At 38.0% G+C, this 19,304-nt stretch overlaps 2 protein-coding genes across 9 annotated transcripts in view; one reads left to right on the forward strand and one right to left on the reverse strand.

Annotated features, from left to right (window-relative positions):
* Positions 1-1,741, forward strand: part of TASOR (transcription activation suppressor) — a 48,482-nt gene extending 46,741 nt beyond the window's left edge. For 4 of the 7 annotated variants that reach the window (XM_068558770.1, XM_068558772.1, XM_068558771.1 and 1 more), the window contains 2 exons: positions 48-212; positions 1,020-1,741. In XM_068558770.1, the coding sequence (XP_068414871.1) occupies positions 48-212; positions 1,020-1,552 (698 nt within the window). In that variant the 3' untranslated portion in view covers positions 1,553-1,741. Of the gene's footprint in view, positions 1-47; positions 213-742 lie in introns of all 7 variants that reach the window. The other 3 variants (XM_068558774.1, XM_068558775.1, XM_068558776.1) reach the window with 1 other exon arrangement.
* A 1,208-nt stretch (positions 1,742-2,949) lies between these two features.
* Positions 2,950-19,304, reverse strand: part of CCDC66 (coiled-coil domain containing 66) — a 50,073-nt gene continuing 33,718 nt past the window's right edge. For both annotated transcript variants that reach the window (XM_068558778.1, XM_068558777.1), the window contains exons 15-19: positions 6,647-7,146; positions 5,979-6,019; positions 4,931-5,172; positions 4,572-4,687; positions 2,950-3,121 (exon numbers count right to left, since the gene is read on the reverse strand). In XM_068558778.1, the coding sequence (XP_068414879.1) occupies positions 3,038-3,121; positions 4,572-4,687; positions 4,931-5,172; positions 5,979-6,019; positions 6,647-7,146 (983 nt within the window). In that variant the 3' untranslated portion in view covers positions 2,950-3,037. The remainder of the gene's footprint in view (positions 3,122-4,571; positions 4,688-4,930; positions 5,173-5,978; positions 6,020-6,646; positions 7,147-19,304) is intronic.

Below are 19,304 nucleotides of genomic sequence, written 5' to 3' on the forward strand. Positions count from 1 at the left end.
ATATAAGTGTTTTATACTCAACTTTTTCTTTTTTTTTTTCAATTTAGAAAAGAGTATCAAGATGCTTTCCAGTTATACTGATAATGGAATAGTGGTTGCGACTGCTGAAGACTTTATGCAAAACTTTAAAAATCTTGTGGGCTATCACAACTCAATCACAGAAGAAAACCTTCCTTTGCTTGGTGCTAATGAGAATCTTGAGTCACAGTCAGGTAACTTTTCAGTAGTTCTCATTTTCTTTAAGGCAGACAGAAAAAGAATGGTTTTGCTTTGATATCATATAATGAAATGCTAATTTTGAAACTGCTCACCTCAGTGTAAACTCAGCTTCAGGGGAAATGTTTCAAGGCATTTATCATTCTTTTACTTAGCATACACAAAATCTGCTCATTTATTATACTGTAGTCAATATAAGCTGTTCGAGTTAATGTAGACTGCATACTATAGAGTAGGCATTTTCTTTTTGAGGGTATGTAAGCTTTATTGGCTTCTGTTGTGAATTAAAGCAGTTTAATTACAAGGTAGTAGAGATATCCATAGCTTTAGTCTTTTGTGAGATGGCCCCTGCTTTGGTTCCAGGTTTTATGTAAAATGAAAGATGTACTTTTGTTTTTGAGAAAAAGCGGAGATGTTCGAACATTTGATACAGCTAACCAGTTTAGTAGTAATCCAGTGAAGCTAGATGTCAGAATTTTTATTTTATATTTGTCTTGTCGAATACTGAATTACCGTATAACTTTAGATGCTGTTTTGACATTAACCCCTTTGGAGCTGGGAGTTGGGATTTCCCAACATTAAACGTGAACACATTTCGCAGAAGCTTTTAGCATCGGATTATCTGGACATTCACACCTAGTGTGAGTGTTGTGACTAAGTGAACTTGTGGCAGAAGACCAAGCTTTAAGGGATTGTGGACTTGCAGACCCTGACGCATTATATTGTGTGAGTAGTGTATAATTTTAAAACTTAAACAAATTGTGTATTTCAATAGAGGAGGACTTTTTGTTTTTTAAATGTAGCTCTTTTAGAAAACGATGAAAAGGACGAAGAGGATATGTCTCTGGATTCAGGGGATGAAATCTCACACATAGAAGTATGCAGCAATTTTCATTCAGAAATATTGGAGAAAGAGACCAAAGGATCACGTGGAACAGATCAAAAAAAGAATATTCAAATTGAGTTGCAATCGTCTCTTGACTTGCAAAAAAGTTTATTAGAAGAGAAGACTTATCAAATTGATTCTGAAGAGAGAGCTTCTATTGATATAGTATGCTCTGAAGGAGAGAACAGTAATTCAGCTGAACAGGATTCATATAGCAACTTTCAGGTTTATCACAGTCAATTAAATATGTCCCATCAGTTTAGTCATTTTAATGTTCTCACTCATCAGACATTTTTGGGGACACCATATGCCCTTTCATCAAGTCAGTCTCAAGAAAGTGAAAATTACTTTTTATCTGCTTATACTCAAAACTTGGATAGAGAGAAAACTCCATCTCCATTAAGTTGGTGGAAAAGTGATTGTTCCAGGCCGTTTTCAAAAGAGAAATAATTAATTACAGTAACTTTTTTTTTTTTTAAGTAGGTTGTTATGGACTTTTTCTGTTTCTTAAAAGTGACTTAACAATTTATATTTCATTCTCTAAACAAAAGGTTTCTTTTCCTTTCGCAAATGTTTTTTTCCCTCTTATTTAAATCATGATGGCCTGTAACAGTTGAAGCATCTGAAAATTGAAATAAATATATATATTTTTAACATATATTGTACTTGAATTATCTCATATTGGCACTTTTAAGTTTTACACTTATATGTCATCTGTACTTTGGCTTCAAATTGAAGCCTGTTTTATATATAAAACTAGATAGTTGCAAAAGGATAGTGAACAATAATGGCTTTACTTTTTTTCCCTCCTCTAATGTCAGATGATCCCAGCTACTTTTGCTGAAATGACTTTATCAACTAATGCATTTATTTTAAGCTTTTTGTATAGTGTTTTTACACAGGTATAAGCCAGTGATGTTAATATTTACAGGATTTTGGCTCTCAATACCTCAAGATTTATTGAACAAAGCCATTTCATTTAGATGATAAAACTATGTACATATAGGACTTAGGACTTAACACCAGGCAGCATTATTTTTTATTTTTAGACTTAACCATGTAAAATCACCTGTTGCTAAAATTTTGGTCAAACTTTTATTTGAGAATATTTGATAATTACAATTTTCAGTGCTTGTGTGGTCCTTGACTTAAACAAAAACCTATCTTTTGAAATATGAAACTGAATTTGGTTATTAAAGGCATTAGACAATTTGAAACAAACTTTGCTATAGATTTTTAAATTGTTAGAAAAATGTAAGTATATTTATTTTTCAGGTGGTAAGCACTGAAGTGCTATATACTAAAGCTAACTTTTTAAATTCCCAGATAAAAGTACATGGTGAAGATAAATTTTAAATCCATATGTATTGCTAATTAACTGCCTCTCCATTACTAATACAAACTTTTGTAAATGTTTTTGAAAACTGTGGTTTCTACAATAAAAGAAGTCATTAAAAAAAAACACTTAAAAAACTTTCCACGTAAGCCTAAACTGAATCTGGGCTATTTTAGTAAAAGTAAGTATGTCAGACCTTCCTTTGGCGCCTCAAAAGAACTTTGAGTTCTACTCTTTAAAATCTTTTTATAGAGCAAAATATGTAAGTGGTATTTTAATTAATAAGCTACATGTAAAAAGTGTGGAAGAACACTGTAAACTCCAGACTCTGTTAAGGTAAGTAGATAAATACCCACATTGTGATGAGTAGAAAAAAAAAATTTTTTTTTTTAACCACTAAGCTTTTTTACGAAAGTGTCTTGTTTTATTGTTTTTAAAAATATATATATACACACAGCATTTTACTACATAATGTACAAGTTTTAAATAAGCATTTTAAAAAGAAATCTAGGCTATTTGATAAATACAGTTAAGCAACGACCAACCACATTTTATAATTTGGAAGACAAATCAAATGTAAAGGATTTGATTTTCTACATTTAAAATGAACTAAAATTCTCTTCTTGATTTGCAGCTAAAGGCATGAGATTAGTTTCCAACTCTCTTTGCTTCTGGAGAAGGCCCTGAAATCATATTGATATGTTAGTACGGTGTGCAGCAGAGGGGCAAATTATTCCTATTTTACCTTTCTGTCTTGTTGTTAATCCAGAACTATATTTACTTTGAAAACACGTATTATGCTCAGTTACTTGGCCATAGCTTAAACTTTATCTTTGTCATGTTTAACTCAAAATTTTTCAATTTTTACACCAGACTTTCTCACTTGGATACTGTGCAGCTATCACACATTTGTAAGATTATATTTTTAGCCATACAACCAATAGAAATGACCTTTCTTAAAACCGTGTCTCCTAACTGTGGGGCTGAACACCACCTCTTTCCTTTTCCCCAGATGCTCTTAAAATGGTCATGAGTCTCCCTTTAACATCCAGTGTTTATCCTGACTGCATTAACCTTAGTGGCTAGTACAAGGCCCTGCTGAAGTAAGATACGGTCACTATATAGGTGAGGGTGTATGTACATCACATTCCTTTCTCTTAGGCTCACAACTTTTGTCTCTACTAAGCTAGAATATGCCTTGTCACTTTAAAAAGGGATTTATGTAAAATCTTCACTGTGTGAATTACCAGGCTTGAGTTACAAAATTCAATCCGCATCTAACCAAAGCTACAGCATTTAAAAAACTAAGGGACACTTTATAATCCTGGGTTAGTGGGGGTGATTTTCTAGTTCTACAGAAAGAATTGTTTAAGCAACACTTGAATCAACAATTTGAAAAGAAGGAGGCATTCATAAATGACTGGACATGGAAAAGGGTACTCATAAAAACTACAGTTTATTTTCCCCAAATACACAAAGTATACTGTGAATCAAAGCTAATCGCAAAACCAGTTTTGCAAGTCTTTTTTTTTTTTTAAGGCCAGCTGGTAGAGAACAGTTATAGCCTTAAATATTGGATGTGTTACCTGATTTTATTTTTATCTGAGCAGGATAATGAGTCACAATTGGTCTGGGAGAAAAAGTAGTCTGGTAAGATTATACATGTAATTTCACACTGAGTTATATTACTCTTTGGGACTTGTGTCAAGTTCTACTCCAAACACGGCCAACACGTTCATTTAAAAAAATGTGAACTGCATTACTAAGAATTAAAGCATAACTAACTGCATTACTAAGAATTAAAGCATAACTGTATTTATTTTCTGCCTTTGGTTTTAGGGCCTTATTGATCATACTTTGCCATTTCAAATGTATGCATTTTTCATTCAATAAAGTTGTCTTAATATTCAAAATGTCTCATGATTTCATGCTGGAAAGAAACAGTCTTAGAGATGGCAATGTGAAAGAAATAGAAGGAAAGTTGTGTTTTTTAAAAAAGAATCAGCACCTGTACATTAAACTGACATGTGGTGAAGTCACGTTAAGTCATGTAACCAACGATGCTTAGTAAAACTGGTAAACACAGCCCTCCACCAGAAAATGGTCACATCCACACTTTGGAAGAGCTCATACCTGTCTCAGTTCTGACAGTCCCTTAAGGATTGCTTGCTGTCGATCCCTGTTTTTCACCAAGTTAGGATTAAGAAGTGGATCCCTGAGATGGTCAAAAAGCTGTTCTTGGTCACAGTCTGAAGCCAGATAAAAATGACAAAATTCAAATACATTTATAATAATATGAAATAGCCCTATGCTATAACATTCTATGGATTCATTAATAAATTTATATCCTAGGAAAGCACCAAGTAAAATTTAAGTAATAAATATTCAATAAAAATTTTAATAATTGACTCTGAAAGAGAGAAATTCTTACTACCTCTCCTGGGGCAATTTGGATTTTTAATTGGGGGGGGGGCACACTTATATTTACTTACCATGTGGATTTTGGTACTGAGGATCCTGGGTTAAAGGCCTAGACAATGGTGCATCTGGATCAAGGTAATAGATCTCATTGGTTCGGACATAGGGAATAAAATGAAATGGTTCAGAAAACCCAGGTGATAATTCTGTTTGACTATCTCCTGAGATCAGATTCTCTCTTTCATAAGTACTGTTTTTTAGTGTCTGAGTTTGCTGCGTTCTGTTCTTCACTGCCGGAACTGGTGGTGATTGAGACCTGTATTTTTCCAAAAAGCACAATAAGGGACTTCTTAAAAAGCATGAATGAAAAATTGTGTATTTTATTTTAGATTAAGCATATTCTATTCTTTAATCACATTTCAATTTATTCTAAATGTACCTATAACACCTTTAGGAACACTATATGTAAGAGGCTTGAGTTCTATGATACCATTTCCTAAAACAGGGCAACAAAATGGGATTAATTTGGGGTTTACTAGTACTTGCTGAGGATATATATATGCTAGAACAGGGGGAAAAATTTACTAGCTTCTGAGGATCAATGCTACCTAATTTAAACCTAATGTTTCTCCTTAGATAATTCACCATAAAATAATATACTTACCGCCTAAACTAAACTTGCTATTAGAGCCACATTCAGAGACAGCTTAAACCAGCTGGTTCGTGCACAAAAGCAGAGAATAAAAATTCTAACAATTTTAAATCTCCCATTGGTTAATTTCTCATTATCCCTACCAGTCATTTATTCCCTCCCCCCTCAATCCAAGCAGAACGTCTGTTCCACTGCTGACATATCTGGAAAATCAAAACTGTTAAAGTCTGAAGATAAGAAAATGTCACCCACATTCCTGCTCAGGATGCCTAGGTCCAGTCCAATTTGGACCTTCAAATTCTAGGTAAAATGCCGACACCCTTTCCCTTAAACCTCTACTCACCTGAAGTCACAAACTTTCCTGTTACTGTCTTCACAGACATGCATACATGCTTCATCTCACCTATATCTTGAGCAAGGACTTTATATCACACAGAAAGCACTAAGTAGCTATGGAATCCATAACATACCTTTCCTTGCTGAAAGAATTAATTCTCCGAGGTTCTTCTTCCTAAGTGATGATAGACAGGAGTTAACAGTGTTTCCATACGTCCCCACAAATGTTTTTAGTGGTTACTTGTTGAAATAATCTGAGGATAATATTTGAGTAACATATACTGGGTAATAGGATAGGAGAGGCTTGGTATTTCTCCAGAGTCAGAGAAACCAATCCAGTAATTCCTGACCTTGTAAATTATCCTCTGTCTATATGGACTATAAACAAGAGTTTTGAATGGGTATCTGAATAAAGAATAGCATTAATCTATACAGGGTTTAAGTGTAAACTTTTTCTGTAAAGGACAGATAGTAAACACTTGGCTTTGTGAGCCATGTGGTCTCTGTTGCAACTACTCTAAACTCTTCTTGCAGCATGAAGCCAGCCACAGGCAATAGGTAAAAAAAATGAGCATGGCTGTATTCCTAAAAAACTTTATTTGCAAAAGCAGGCAGCAAGATGGATTTGCCCATTGGCCATAGTTTGTTGACCCCTGGTGTAAATAAACTACAGCAAATTTCTAGAACTCTTATTCAGACCCAGAATAGCCTTGTCAAAACATGCATGTGTGGAACTATATTCTCATTCTAAAAACTTAAGTATACATGCTTTAAAATATTTTTTATGACAGAAGAGCTTTACCTTTTTGACTAGCTGCCACCTGAAACCTGGTTCAGTTTCTTGATGAGATGAATGAAGAACATCTGGTGAAGTGACTCTATTTTGAGAAAGGTGTCCAGGATTATTTCTTTCTACCAAATGAAGCAGTTCCATCTGCCTTCTTACTCTTTTTTCTTCTCTCAGCTTTTGAAGCTGTTTAGGGTACTTTTCTGATGCTGGAATATACCGTCTCAGTGGTTTATTTATATTCCAATCAGGCCTCTTAGGACACTTCTTCATATGTTTTGTTTGTTTCTCTGTTCTTGTGAACTGATTACACTGGTCATTATACCAACTGTTTTCTTTTTCTAAGTTGGCTCCGTTATCATGATTTACTAGTTCTTGCTTGTTCTTCTTAGTGTTAAACTGTTCATTAAATTCTGCAGGAATCTCAGGAGATGAACAGTTTATAACAGTTTCCCTCTCTATTACCGATCCACAGCGTGATTCTATGTTGGTAAATATTCCTGCATTTAAGTCATCTAAAAAAAAGTTTCAGATGAATAATTTTTAAAAAATTGTGGTAAAACATACATAATGCAAAATTTACCATTTTAACCATTTTTTTCAAAGGCATTAAAACTGCCCTCTAAAACTTTGGTTTGAAAATTGAAAAAAAAAAATTCTATACCCACTAAACAACTCCCCATCCCCCGCTTCCTGCCAGCTTGTAGCAACCACCATACTACTTTGTCTCTATGATTGTCTCTTTTTGTGACTTATTTCTGTTAGCATAATGTCCTCAAAGTTCATCCAAGTTGTAGCATGTGTAAGAATATCCTCCTTTTTAAGGCTGAATACACACACACATACCATAAAACATTCCACTGTATGTATATACCACATTTTTGTTTATCCATTCATCTGTCAAGGGACACTTGGGTTGCCCTCCACCTTTGGGCTATTCTTCAAGACCTTACTTTTTTCAGTTCTTCTGACTACACCCAGAAGTGGAATCGCCAGACCATATGGTAATTATAAATTTTCTGAGGAAATGCCATTCTGTTTTCTTTAGCAGCTGCACCATTTTACATTCCCACCAACAATGCACAAGGGTTCCAATTTCCCTAAATCTTCCATTAAACCAGTTTTAAGTGTACAATTCAGTGGCACCAAGCACACTCATGATGCCACACAATTCCAGACCCCATCATCACCTCAAGCAGAAACCCTGCACCCACTAAGCAGTAACTCCCCATTCCACCCTCCTTCCCAACCCTCAGCAACTTCCACTCTACTTTCCACTTCTGATTTGTCCACCCAACCCTAAATTCCTTACACCAGTGGAACTATACAATATTTGTGTCTCCCTGCACAACTGCCCCCTCCCCTCACGTCCAGCTTATTTCACTCAGCGTAATGCCTTCAAGGATCATTCAAGCTACAGCACATATCAGAACTTCAGATGATTCACTCTTTATTTTTTTATTTTATTTTTGGCTGCGTTGGGTCTTCGTTGCGGCGCATGGGCTTTCTCTAGTGGCGAGTTGGAGCTACTCTTCGTTGCGGTAGTCGGCTTCTCACGGTGGTGGCTTCTCTTGTTGCGGAGCACGGGGTCTAGGTGTGCCGGCTTCAGTAGTTGTGGCACATGGGCTCAGCAGTTGTGGCTCGTGGGCTCCAGAGCGCAGGCTTAGTAGTTGCAGCACATGGGCCCAGCTGCTCTGCGGCATGTGGGATCTTCCCGGAGCAAGGCTCGAACCTGTGTCCCCCGCACTGGCAGGGTGGATTCTTAACCACTGTGCCACCAGGGAAGTCCTCATGTACTTTTTTAATGTCTGTATCTCATATACCATCATGCTATGCCTCCAGGCCATCCCTGAATCACATACAACCTTTTACTTTTTTCCATTTTGAAAACAGGAAAAGTTCACCATTCGAACAAGACATCTAAAATCTCCTTAAAATTTATATAATGTTCATGATTATATATGTATGTGTTCAGCTATCACAACAATTGAGCAACAAAATTACTTTGTTGCTCAAAAGGCTTTTTTTCACATATGATTAAAATTTTAAATTCACAATTAGCTAATGAAAGGTCTGGGTTGCCCATTAAAAAAAAAAAAAAGTCCAATTATTGCTGTAAGTTTGTTATTCCAGACTAGAGCTGCTCCAGGACTAATCCTAGTAAGGCTGCCCAGCCTACATCATTTTCATACTGGATATCCTTTTTTGCCACTCTACACCCACTTTACACCTTTCTCTCCCCTGCTCTCTGCCCTAGCAGGCTGACTGGTAAGAACCTTATCAATGGGTTCCTGGGTCCTCTGGCTTCTGTTTCTGTCAAGAGTGTTCATATGCAGATTATAGGAAGGGAAAAGAGTGAATTCAGGATACTTATCCCACTGGCTCATTCCCTGTGAGCTGACCTCAGGCTGACTCTGTCCCTTTACCAAAGGTTCCCCTCAAAGTTATCTCTATACAACGCTTGTCTTCTAGGTTCTGGTAACAGGTCAGTTGCTACTAGCACCAGAGTCAAAGCACTATTGCTGTAGTCCCTCACAGCCACTCCTTTGAAAATACTCTTTTTAAATAAGCCATCTTTAATTATTCTACTTTGGGACCCTGACTGATTAAATTCCCTTAGAGTCACCCAGTGATAATATACATAATTTCACGGTCTTCCTCTTAAGTGATGTGTAGGATTTATATAATTTTGTTATTTATCTGGACACAGAAAAGGGACCAAACCACATTCTTCAAGCTTACGAGCAAACTATAAAAAAAGTTTTGTTTTTTTAATAAACTAAACAGGTTGCTTTACCCACTTCCCTTTTCAAATTCCCTTCTACCTTCCTGTCATATTATGTAATTTGGTGTTGTATTGAAGATCTAAAATTAACTGGCAGAAATAGAGGTATGTTAGAGGATGGATTTCCATTAAGACATTCTGGGCTTGGGGCTCAGTACTAGCCAACTCCAGAGTAGCTTTTTGATATTTCTAAAGGAACATTAATATTATCTCCTAACTTATGGCCAGCCAAATTGGTTTTTGTCTCTTTTTAAGTTACCAAGGGATCCCCAAGACCACAAATAACTGACAGGAGGGTCCATTGGTAATTAGTTTAAAAACTGAAGGTCTGGTTCAAGGTGGTGACCTAGGAAGATCCTGAACTCGCCTCCTACGGACACACTTGAACCTATAGTGACATAGGGAACAATTTCCTCTGAAAAAAACCTAAAGAACTGGCTGGGCGACTCCTACACATTGCGCAAGTGTGTAGACGCACACCATCAAAGCAGGTGGGAGAGGCTGAGACACAGTCAAGCCATAAACCCCACCCCTGTACTGCAACCCACAATTGGGAGGGAACTCAAAACCCAGAGCTTTTCCCCAAGGAGTTAAGGGTTTGAACCCCACATTGGGTACTCCCACTTTTAAGATCTGCACAGAACAGATAATCCCCCAAAACATATAGCACTGAAAACCAATGCGGCTCATGTCCACAAGACCCACAAAGCTATAGTAGAAGGGAGAAACAGCTCTGAAAGGGCTCACTTACCCCAGGGCCCAGTGCAGAGGCAGCTGATTACACCCAAATGTGAAAGAGGCTCATTTAAAAATATGTTGAAGCGTTGGCCCAAGGGGCAGGAATGTAACTTAACACATCTAGGGGCAGGAATGTAACTTAACACATCTAGGGGCAGGAATGTAACTTAACACATCTAGGGGCTTGCTGGAATACTCTTGGGATGGGGGTGGGGATGAGGATGGTGGGCACCACCTGTTTTTTTTTTTAAAAAAAAAAAACCACTAGGCCTTTTATTCCCACCTTGCCGTCCCCACCCCAGCTGTTACACTGCCCCCCCGCCCAACTTCAACATGTACAACAAACCCTCAGCAAACATCATTCTCAATGGTGAAAAACTGAAAGCATTTCCTCTAAGATCAGGAACAAGACAAAGATGTCAACTCTCGCCACTTTATTCAACACAGTTTTGGAAGTCCGAGCCATGGCAATCAGAGAAGAAAAAGAAATAAAAGGAATACAAATTGGAAAAGAAGAAGTAAAACTGTCACTGTTCGCAGATGACATGACACTATACACAGAAAATACTAAAGATGCCACCGGTAAACTACTAGAGCTAATCAATGAATCTGGTAAAGCTGAAGGATACAAAATTAATACACAGAAATCTCTTGCATTCCTATACACTAACAACGAAAGAGCAGAAAGAGAAATTAAGGAAACAATCCCATTTACCATTGCAACAAAAAGAATAAAATACCTAGGAATAAACCTACCTAGGGAGACAAAAGACCTGTATGCAGAAAACTATATAAGACACTGATGAAAGAAATTAAAGATGACACCAACAAATGGAGAGAGATACCATGTTCTTGGATTGGAAGAAACAATATTGTGAAAATGATTATACTACCCAAAGCAATCTACAGATTCAGTGCAATCCCTATCAAATTACAAATGGCATTTTTCACAGAATTAGAACAAAAAATTTTACAATTTGTATGGAAACACAAAAGACCCCACACAGCCAAAGCAATCTGCAAAAAGAAAAATGGAGCTAGAAGAATCAGGCTGCCCGACTTCAGACTACACTACAAAGCTACAGTAATCAAGACAGTATGGTACTGGCACAAAAACAGAAATATAGATCAATGGTACAGGATAGAAAGCCCAGAGATAAACCCATGCACCTATGGTCACCTAATCTATGACAAAGGAGGCAAGGATATACAATGGAGAAAAGACAGTCTCCTTAATAAGTGGTGCTGCGAAAACTGGACAGCTACATGTAAAAGAATGAAATTAGAACATTCTCTAACACCATACACAAAAATAAACTCAAAATGGATTAAAGACCAGACACTATAAAATTCTTAGTGGAAAACATAGGCAGAACACTCTTTGACATAAATCACAGCAAGATCTTTTTTGACCCACCTCCTAGAGTAATGAAAATAAAAACAAAAATAAACAAATGGGACCTAATTAAACTTCAAAGTTTTTGCACAGCAAAGGAAACTATAAAGAAGAGGAAAAGACAACCCTCAGAATGGGAGAAAATATTTGCAAACGAAGCAACTGACACAGGATTAATGTCCAAAATATACAAACAGCTCATGCAGCTCAATATCAAAAAAACAAACAACCCAATCCAAAAATGGGCGGAAGACCTAAATAGACACTTTTCTCCAAAGAAAACATACAGATGGCCAAGAGGCATATGAGAAGATGCTCAACATCACTAATCCTTAGAGAAATGCAAATCAAAACTACAATGAGGTGTCACCTCACACCAGTCAGAATGGCCATCATCAAAAAATCTACAAACGATAAATGCTGGAGAGGGTGTGGAGAAAAGGGAACCAACCCTTTTACACTGTTGGTGGGAATGTAAACTGACACAGCCACTGTGGAGAACAGTATGGAGGTTCCTTAAAAAACTAAAACTAGAACTACCATATGACCCAGCAATCCCACTACTGGGCATATACCCTGAGAAAACTGTAATTCAAAAAGACACATGGGACTTCCCTGGTGGCACAGTGGTTAAGAACCCTCCTGCCAATGCAGGGGACACAGGTCCAATCCCTGGTCCGGGAAGATCCCACATGCTGTGGAGCAACTAAGCCCGTGTGCCACAACTATTGAGTCTGTGCTCTAAAGCCTGCGAGCCACACTACTGAAGCCCGCGTGCCTAGAGCCCATGCTCTGCAACAAGAAAAGCCACTGCAATGAGAAGCCCGTGCACCACAATGAAGAGTAGCTCCCATCGCCGCAACTAGAGAAAGCCCACGCACAGCAACAAAGACCCAATGCAGCCAAAAATAAATAAAAAAATACATGTTTAAAAACAAAACAAAAAGACACATGTACCCCAGTGTTCATTGCAGCACTATTTACAATAGCCAGGTCATGGAAACAGCCTAAATGTCCACTGACAGATGACTCGATAAAGAAGATGTGGTACATATATACAATGGAATATTACTCAGCCATAAAAAGGAACAAAATTGGGTCATTTGTAGAGATGTGGATGGACCTAGAGTCTGTCATACAGAGTGTGAAGTTAAGTCAGAAAGAGAAAAACAAATATCGTATATTAATGCATATATGTGGAATCTAGAAAAATAGTACCGATGAACCTATTCCCAGAGGAGGAATAGAGACATAGATGTAGAGAATGGATGTGTGGACACAGGGTGGGGAAGGGGAGGGTGGGATGAATTGGGAGATTAGGTTTGACATAAATACACTACCATGTGTAAAACAGATAGCTAGTTGGAACCTGCAGTATAGCACAGGGAGCTCAGCTTGGTGCTTTGTGATGACCTAAATGGGCCGGATGTGGGGGCAGGGGAGGGAGGTCCAAGAGGAGGGGATATATGTATACACATAGCTGATTCACTTTGTTGTACAACAAAGTGTACAATATTCACTTCGTTGTATACTGTAAAGCAATTATACTCCAATAAAATAAATATATAAAGGGATAGCTCATAAATTGGCTTTTATGCAGTTTTGGACTATTCCAAGGATTACAAAAGCTTGAACTCAAGACAGGCTCTCCTCACCGAAATGAAGCAGTGGGATGAACTCACCTTGCAGTGACAGTTTAAAAATTTAAGTCAAGTTCCTCCAAAGTTTTAAAGTCAGCAGGTGAAAAATACCTTTGAAAGTTTGAAATAAGGAATACCTTACATTGTACTGTAAGTGTTTATTATATAAGAATGAATAAAAATGAGGTGGGAGAAGTACAGGTAGATGCATACTAAGAACTACTGCCATTTTGAATACTAGCCAAAACTATTTTCCTTACAGATGTTTCTGTAAGAATTTTCTCTAAGCACTCTGTAATTTTAAGAAGTACTTTAATAAATGTTGTTTATACTCAAAAAAATATAAATAAATAAAATTTAAAAAATTAAAAAACACTAAGCCTTTTATTACCAACTTGCTGCCCCTGCCCCGCTGTTACACTCCCCACCCCCAGCTTCAAACGGGCGGGGGGGAGGGTGGGGGGAGGTACCATCTTCACACTCACCCTCTGCCTTGCTATAGCTGGTGCACGCCATCTTCACCCGCTCCCTTTATCCCATTTCAGAGCGCGAGTATCTCCTGAAGGGGAACTTTTAGCGAGTATCTCCTGAAGGGGAACTTTTACGTGCATCTGGTGCCCTGGTTTTTGCAGCTGTTGCCCAGTGGATGCCCCCTGATGGCCTGGCTCTGGAGGCAGGGGTTGGGGGGGGAAGGGCGGGTCACATTCCTGGGTCCCATGAAACTGTTAACAATCAGAGAAACAGTTCTTGGCAGATTATCACCCCCAGGGCACTGCATGGATAGCAGGCTGAAACAAACCCCAGTCTTTCTGAGAAAGATTCCTATTTGCTTCTCCAAAAGGTTTGGCCTTAAGGGTAGGCTTCTAGTTTGGTACACATCTAGGGGCCTACGGACAAGCTCTCAGGGAATGGAAACCGTTAGATGCAATCTTTGCATTATTTCTCTGCCTTACTCCAGCCTTCCAGTATTTCCCAAAAAGCTTATACCCTTGCAAGGTGCCCCAATTATTGCAGCTGCCACCAGGGGACACTTCTACATCACCTGGTTATAGTGGCCCAGCGCTTATGCTTACAGGACTGTAACCAATGGAGAAAGAGTTCTTAAACAGCTACTACTGCCAGGGCACAGCAAAAGAAAACAGATGCAGGAGTTTAGTCTCTCTGTGAAAGAAGCCTATTAGCTTATCATAGCTACAGCCTGAGGGGAAGGCTCCTAATTAAACACATATCTAAGGGCTGACTGTAACCCTTTCCAGACACCTTAGAGGTCAAGCACCATCTTCATACTCTCAGCTATGCTCTAGTCCTCCATTATCTCTTGGAGGGGAGCTCTTACCTGTCTCTGGTGCCCCAGGTTTTACGTCTTGTGCCCTGGTTTCTGCAGCTGCTGCCTGGGGGACGTCTCTTGATTGCCTGGCTCTGGTGACCAGAGGGGCTTGTGTTCCAGGGTCCCATGGGACTATAACAATTGAAAATTATTGGCATGTTACCACCCCCAGGGCACTACACAAACAGGAAACTGAAACACATACACCCTATCTTTCCATGAAAAAGGTCTACCTGCTTATCCTGGAGCTTTGGCCTGAGGGGCAGGCTTCAGGTTTGGCATGCATCTAGAGGCCTACTGAGGTGCTCTCAGGGACGTAGGCTGCTGGACACCATCTTTGCACTTATCCTCTGCCTCACTACATCTTGCTGACGTCTCCCAGAAAAGAGCTTATACACTTGTTTGGAGCCCCAGTTTTTGCTACTGCCATCCAGGAGACACCTCCAGAACGCCCAGCTCTGATGGCCAGTGGAGCTCATGCTTGCAGTCCCACAGGACTGTATATACTTGTATACTTTAAAAGACTGCCTGCAAGTCTGGCTTCCAGTCAGCCTGAATCTAGGTGCTTAGATTTGGGACACTGACAAGTCCTGGCACCTCCTCAACCACTGGGAGCTATTAAAAATAGAATATGCTACACGGACAATCACAAAGGCTTGAGATACAACCAAAAGCTAGGGTAAGATTGAATGATAAGGTTCATTTCCTACACAAGGCCACTCCTTCAAGACTGGAAGAGGTGGCTGTTCATTTAATGCAAAGAAACCGACAAAGAGAGTCAAGAAAAATGAAGAAACAAAGGAAGAACATGTTCCAAATGAAAGAATAAAAGAACCTTAATGAAAAAGTGATAAGTAATCTACCTGATAAAGAGTTCAAAGTAAGTAATGATCCTAAAGATGCTCACCAAATTCAAGAAAGCAATGGATAAACACAGTGAGAACTTCAAAAGAGATAAAATATAATAAAGTACCAAACAGAAGCCACAGAGCTGAAGAATACAATAACTAAACTGAAAAATAGAGGGGTCCAACATCAGACTAATAGAAGCAGAAGAAAAGTTCATGAACCTGATGACAGGGTAGCGGAATTCATCAGAGTGGCAAAGAGAAAAAAGAATTACAAAAGTGAAGACAGCTTAAGGGATTTATGAGACAACATCAAGTGAACTAACATTTGCATTACAGGGGGCCCAGAAGGAGACAGAAAAGGGACAGAAAACTTATCTGAAGAAATAATGGCTTAAGACTTCCCTCACCTTGGGGAAGAAAGCTCTGTGGAAACCCAGAGAACACTAAACAAGATGAACCCAATGGACCCACATACCAAGGCACAGTATAATGAAAATGTCAAAAAAGTTAAAGACAAGGAGACAAACTTAAGAGCTGCAAGAGAAAAACAACTTGTTATCTACAAAGGAACCCTCATAAGACTACGAGATTTTTCAGCAGAAACTCTGCAAGCCAGAGGCAGTGGCATAAAATATTCAAAGTGTTTAAAAAAAAAAACTTCCATCAAGAATACTCTATCCAGCAAAGTTATCATTCAGAATTGAAGGAGAGAGAAAGAGTGTTTTCCCAGATAAGCAAAAGCTAAAGGAGTTCATCACCACTAAACTGGTTTTATAAAGGAACTTCTTTAAGCTGAAAAGAAAGGGTGCTATAATTAGCAACAGAAAAACATATACAAGTATAAATCTCACTGTAAAGGTTAATATTAAAGGCAGTGGATTATTCACTCATAAATCTCATAAATCACTCATAAAGCTAGTATGAAGGTTCAAAGACAAAAGCAGTAAAAATAAATACAATAAATAGTTAAGGGACACACAAAGTAAAAAAGATATAAAATGTGACATCAAAAACATAAAACATGAAGGGGAAGAGTAAAAATGTAGAGCTTTAGATTGCATTCAAACTTAAGTTGTTATAAAGTTGGTATACGTAACCCTCATGATAACCACAAAGCATAAACCTATAGTAGATACACAAAAGATAAAGAGAAAGGTATCTAAGCATACTACTAAAGAAAGTCATCAAAACACCAAGGAAGAGAAGAAGGGACAAAGAGGAACTACAAAACAACCAGAAAACAATTAACAAAAGTACAATATATACATTCCTATCCTTAATTACTTTAAACGTGAATGGACTCAATTCTCCAATCAAAAGAGAAAGAATGGCTAAATGGATACTTATATGCTGCCGACAAGAAACTCACATCAGATACAAGGACACACCACAGACTGAAAATGAAGAGAAGGGAAAAGATATTCCATACAACTGAAAACCAAAATAAAGTGGGAATAGCTATATTTATATCAGACAAAATAGACTTTAAAACAAAGTCTGTAACAAGAGACAAAGGAGGGCATTTAAAGAGGTCAATCCACCAGAAAATATAACATTTGTAAGTATTTATGGACCTAACATGGGAGCACCGAAATACATAAAGCAAATATTAATAGACCTAAAGGGAGAAATAGATGGCAATACAGTAATAGTAGGAGACTTTAATACCCCACTCACATCAATGGATAGATCATCTGGAAAGAAAATCAATAAGCAAATAGCCTTTTATGATACATTAAGTCAGAAGGACTTCACAGGTATATACAGAACGTTCTATCCAAAAGCAAACAGAATCAATATACCACATTAACAAAGTGAAGGATAAAGATCATATAATCATCTCAACAGATGCAGAAAAAGCATTTGCCAAAATTCAACAATGGTTTATGATAAAAACTCTCAACAAAGTGGGTACAGAGGGAAAGTATTTCAACATAATAAAGGCCATACATGTCAAACCCACAGCTAACATCATGCTCCATGATGAAAAGCTGAAAACTTTTTCAAAGACCAGGAACAAGACAAGGATGCCCACTCTCACCGGTTTTATTCAACATAGTATTAGAAGTCCTAGTGAGAGCAATTAGGGAGGAAAATGAAAGAAAAGGCATCCAAATTTGTAAGGGAAAAGTAAAACTGTCACTATTTGCAGGTGACATATCATATACAGAAAACTCTAAAGCCTCCACCAAAAAAAAACCCTATTAGAAATAACAAATGAATTCAGTAAACTTGCAGGATACAAAATCAACATACAAAAATCTGTTGCATTTCTATACACTAATAATGAACTGTCAGAATGAGAAATTAAGAACACAATCCCATTTACAACTGCAACAATCCCAATTATAAGTGCATAAAAAAGAATAAAATACCTAGGAATAAATTTAACCATGGAGGTGTACACTGAAAACTATAAGACATTAATGAAAGAAACTGAAGACGACTCGAATAAATAGAAACATATTCCAAGCTCACGGGCTGGAAGAATTAATATTGTTAAAATGACCATGCTACCCAAAGCAATCTACAGATTCCATATAATCCTTATCAAAATTCCAATGATATTTTTCACAGAAACAGAACAAACAATCCTAAAATTTGTATGGAACCACAAAAGACCCTGAATAGCTAAAGCAACTCTGAGAAAGAAGAACAAAGCTGGAGGCATCATGCTCCCTGATTTCAGACTGTAATACAAAGCTGTAGTAACCAAAACAGTATGGTACTGGCATGAAGACAGACACATAGATCAGTGAAAAAGAAGAGAGAGCCCAGACATAAACCCATGCATATATTGTCAATGATTTTACAACAAAAGAGCCAAAGAGAAACAACAGTTTCTTCAATAAATGGCATTGGAAAAAATGGACAGCCACATGCACAGGAATGAAACTTGACCACTATCTTACATCTTACACAAAAATGAATTAAAAACAGATTAAAGACTTAAATGTAAGACCTGTAATCATAAAACTTCTAGAGGAAAACATAGGCAGTAAGTTCTCTGACACCGGTCTTGGCAGTGACTTTTTGGATTTGACACGAAAAGCAAAGGTAGCGTTAGCAAAAATAAACAACTGAGACTCCATCAAACTAAAAAGAACCATCAACAAGATGAAAAGGCTGAATGGGAGAATATATTTGCAAATCATGTATCATGTATTAAGAAGTCATACAATGCAACAGCAAAAAAAAATCCAATTAAAAAATGGGCAGAGGGGGCTTCCCTGGTGGCGCAGTGGTTGGGAGTCTGCCTGCTAGTGCGGGGGACACGGGTTCGGGCCCTGGTCTGGGAGGATCCCGCATGCCGCGGAGCGACTGGGCCTGTGGGCCACGATTGCTGAGCCTGCGCGTCTGGAGCCTGTGCTCCGCAACAAGAGAGGCCGCGATGGTGAGAGGCCCGCGCACCGCGATGAAGAGTGGCCCCCGCTTGCCGCAGCTGGAGAGGGCCCTCGCGCGGAGACGAAGACCCAACATAGCAATCAACCAATCAATAAATAAATAAATCTTAAAAAAAAAAAAACAACCAAAAAAAAAAAAACCACACTTAAGGGAAAAAAATGTCTTTCCTATATTATTAAAAAAAAAAAAAAAAAAAAAAAATGGGCAGAATATCTGAATAGACATTTTTCCAAAGACAACATCTAGATGGCCAACAGGGATATGTGAAAAGATGCTCAATATCCCTGATCATCAGGAAAATGCAAATCAAAATCACAATGAAGTACCACCTCACACCTGTCAGAATGGCGATTATCAAAAAGACAAGAAATAAGAGCTGGTGAAGAAGTGGAGAAGAGGGAACCCTTGTGCACTGTTGGTGCAAATGGAAACTGGTGCAGTCACTATGCAAAACAGTATTGGAGGTTCCTTAAAAATTAAAAATAGAACCACGTGATCCAGCAATCCCACTTCTGGGTACTTATCTGAAGG

This window comes from Eschrichtius robustus, chromosome 12, assembly GCF_028021215.1.
Source record: "Eschrichtius robustus isolate mEscRob2 chromosome 12, mEscRob2.pri, whole genome shotgun sequence".
In the NCBI taxonomy this organism is placed as follows: Eukaryota; Metazoa; Chordata; class Mammalia; order Artiodactyla; family Eschrichtiidae; genus Eschrichtius; species Eschrichtius robustus.